This window comes from Verticillium alfalfae, genomic scaffold, assembly GCF_000150825.1.
Source record: "Verticillium alfalfae VaMs.102 supercont1.1 genomic scaffold, whole genome shotgun sequence".
Classification (NCBI taxonomy): domain Eukaryota; kingdom Fungi; phylum Ascomycota; class Sordariomycetes; order Glomerellales; family Plectosphaerellaceae; genus Verticillium; species Verticillium alfalfae.
This window is the reverse complement of record NW_003315038.1, coordinates 3,529,598-3,533,096: the sequence shown is the minus strand read 5'-3', so window position 1 is coordinate 3,533,096 and position 3,499 is coordinate 3,529,598. Positions and strand designations below refer to the sequence as shown.

The following is a 3,499-nucleotide window of genomic DNA, read 5'->3' as shown; positions in this document are numbered from 1 at the left end:
GGGGGGGGGGGAACCTTACGTGGGCTTGACGCCGCGAAGGACGGAATTGCGATCGCCCATCCTGCGCTCGCCGTTGTAGATGACAGCCAGCCCGCGGGTCTAGCGTTCCGCGTCCACTCCGTGTGACGGCCGCCGACGGCGCAGCCTTGACGGCACTCGCGGCGGCGGCGCCGTCCTTGCCCTCGCCGGCCAGCGGCCTGATGTGCTCCGACTCCTCGCTCGCACCCTCGAGCCAGGTGAAGAGATCGAGCCGCTCCACAAAGGCGAGGTTCTGCACCTTGCCGAGGGCGCCGAGGTCGTCGTTGAGCCGCGTGGCCGAGGCGTTGTACTCGGGGATGGCGACATCCTTGTTGAGCCACGCAAAGTAGATGGAGCGCAGGTCGACGGGGCGGTCGCTGCTGATGAAGCGCGTCGGCGTGCCGAGGCTGATGGAGACTGGTCGCGGGTGAGGGAAGTGCAGGTGTGTGGCTCGGGCGAGGGGGGCCTCGTCGGCGGCGTCTGGGGAGGCTGAGGGGATCGCGGCGCGCTTGGAGGCGATGGACTGGCGCAGGAGGAGCAGCGGGTCCTGCTCGGCGGACGCCATTGTGAGGAGGTGCGTGACGGGGCAGTGTCGATGATGTGTCCCTGGCGATGGCAATTGGGTTGGAAAGGCGAGGCTGAGGGGGTTCGAAATCCGTGTTCAAGGATGATGTCGTCGCTGATGGTGTTGATTGTGTGGTTGAAGCTGTGGTGAGCTCTCGTTGGAGCTGCCAATTTTCCGACGTCGGTAGCGCGACCTCTATGCGCGAAAGCGATCTCTGGGGGCAAAGGTCGTTGGTTATGCAACTATCCATGAGCGATGCCTTCACAGGCCCACGTTCTCATCGTTTCTCGGCACTTTTCCTTCTTCGTTTCCAGTCACGTCTCGAGGCTGCGAAACATGAACAGAGAGTTTTCTTTAATCATAATAGCCTAATCTCTGTCATTGTTCTGTGCTTGCTTCAGGGAACCGCTATCCTGCACCCTCCGAAGAGCGATGGCCACAGCACGGCATCAAACATCCATGACAAACGTTCACCCTGATTCATCCTGCCATGCCCATCGATTTTTGACCAAGATGGGCGCACCCTTTTGTTTCTTGTCGCCTTTCCCATCACGTTCCGGCATAATCGGCATTGGTGATGGATACTTCTGAGCCTTCGCGCCTCGGCCTGAATTCCTTTCGGAGACCTGAAGCTCCCTTGCCGCGGCCATGATAAACACAAACACCCAATCCTCTGGATTCGTGCTTGCTGTTCGCTGGACACGTGGGACTCGTTGGGAGGTGCTCTGGGAGATCAAATTCAAAGTCCAGCACAGCCAGGTCCGAGTCTCTCGGGTTCCGCCTGACGGGCTTCGACGGCATCGCCTCCCACCACTCTTTCGTCTTCGACGAGGGGCCGCCCTCCTGGCTGTACGTCGTGGATCTGGGCGAGCTCTTCTGCGAGGCCGAGATGACTGTCCACGAATCTGCTCCTTCCAGGTTCCCGGGCGGCCGGGTTTGGGAGAAGAAGGATCTGGGGTGGCCCGTGGCAGAATCTTCGACGAGAGGGGGCGTCTTGATACGAGTGGCTTCCTGCGTTGTTACGTATTAGGTAGGGGTCTACCGTATGCACGAAGGTGGAAAACATGCGAGGGTCACAACTTACCCCTCCTGGATAGCCAGAGGTGTAGTAGTCTGCATCTCGTCGGTTAGCCGTGGACCCCACCTCGAGAAGCAATGCTACACGAGAAGCAATGCTACGCACCGAGCTGCATCTCCTTGGATGGTGTGACGGGTGGTGTGCTTCCGGCGAGTAATCCTCGAACCGAACTCGCAGCACTGATGGCCGAGGCACCAGACTCCTTTCGATGCCAGGGTGCCTTGCCGAACCATCTCTTGCCGAACTTGTTGCTGCCGGTTTCGCCCCTGAGCCACGACGCCGATCTAGCCAGACTCCTGACTGCGCGCAGCGGGTCTACTCCGTTCTTCACTTGAGCTTTCTCTGGAGCGCTGCATCCATGCGGTAGACTGTCGTTGGACGCCAGATCAGATGGGGAGCTCGCTGGTGAGCTAGGCAGACGCGCTGATGACTTGTTCTGCAGGCGGTCAAGAAATGTTCGCCCTAGGAGCGTCCTTCTGAGGCCCGTCGTGGCCGTCGCCGCGACTTCCTTCTCCTCAGATAGTTGCACCCCAAACACGACATCGAGAGGCGAAATCTCGTCCATTTCACCTCTCGGGACGACTCTGCGCGTGCTCTTGAAAGAGCTCTCGCTCCATTCACGCAGCTTCTGCGACGAGGGACCCTGTAGGGATGCGACGTGGGCTTCCTCGGAGGCATAAGGGCTCATCGGCGTGGCGGGCTTCAGCATCGAGAGGGAAGGCGAGTTTGGTGCCGACGTCATGGAAGGCTGTGCCTTCGGCGTGAGGCTTTTGGGTGACGGGCCGTGATCATCGCTGCCTCCCATGCGACGCCCTGGAGGATCGCTGATGGACTTGAGAGATCGACTCCGCCAGCTGAACAGCTTGCTCGGCGTGGTCCTGCGTAGGTCGATAACCGCAATCTCGCGTTCAGCCCAGTAGCCCTCAGGAAACCATACCTATTCGAATCCCTCTCGGGCCGGACGAGGGGGGTCAAGGTTGCGCTGCCTAGTGTTCAGCTGCGGTGCCGGCTGGCTGCTCGCAACCGTTCGATACGAGGACGTATGTGGTTGGCTGATTGGGATTTTGCCGAAATATCCACCCATCTGGTGTGGCCTCGGTGTGCTTGATCCATCACAGCTCGGCGTCGTTACGTGAGGGCTGGTTTCGAGCAGGGCAGTATGGAACGAGATGCGACGCGAGGCATCTGCTTCACGAGAAGAGCTGCTGCTCGGCACCGTTAGGTCGACCAGATGATTGAAAGGCTCTGAGTACAGTCTCCTACCTTCGCCTGCGGCTGTTTGGGAAATAAGACGGCGCCTGTCTTTTCGGTTGGGGATATGTAGAAGCCATGGTTTTGGTGCGTAGTCCCCACCGCCGGTTGCACGCCAAAGCTCGTAGAAGTCTACTGCAGCAATCACATCAGGATGGGGGAGGGACACCCATCAAGCCATTCTGAAGAGGAGCGATATGTAATGGATGCTCACGCCGAAGGTCATGGTTGATGCTAGGATGTCGTCTACTCGAAGGAGTGGCCAGGCTAAGACAGAACATGGACTCGCCATGACCCTACCGCAACTCTGATGCCAGCCGTTTCAGGGCGCCATGTGGTTTCTTCAGCTCTTGGTCGGATCACGGGAAGTAGTGACCCCGGTGTTGGTCTGGATCATAAACAAGTCATATAAGTAAGGTAGGTGCTAGCCACCGAACAGCTGGTGCCCAGAGCTGTGGCTACCCGTCCCACGTCATTTTCGGAACCGCCTGGATCGCCGTTCGACTGGCGGTATCAAATCAAAAACCTTTCAACGCCTCTCGTGATGCCATGCCTGCCATTGCCTTCCGGGAGAGAAAAAAAAAAAG

The 3,499-nt window shown here is 58.9% G+C and overlaps 2 protein-coding genes across 2 annotated transcripts in view; both read right to left on the bottom strand.

Annotated features, from left to right (window-relative positions):
* The window catches only part of VDBG_01069 (cell division control protein), a gene marked incomplete at both ends in the record, with an annotated part of 2,013 nt that extends 1,430 nt beyond the window's left edge, over window positions 1–583 (bottom strand). The window contains one exon of the mRNA XM_003009340.1: window positions 20–583. Within this exon, the coding sequence (XP_003009386.1) occupies window positions 20–583 (564 nt within the window). The remainder of the gene's footprint in view (window positions 1–19) is intronic.
* A 549-nt stretch (window positions 584–1,132) lies between these two features.
* VDBG_01068 (conserved hypothetical protein) lies at window positions 1,133–2,403 on the bottom strand (the record flags this gene model as incomplete). The annotated part of the gene is made up of 3 exons (XM_003009339.1): window positions 1,133–1,594; window positions 1,668–1,696; window positions 1,767–2,403. 3 exons carry the CDS (start codon window positions 2,401–2,403, stop codon window positions 1,133–1,135), a joined length of 1,128 nt encoding a protein of 375 aa, XP_003009385.1.
* Between the last annotated feature and the right edge of the window lie 1,096 nt (window positions 2,404–3,499).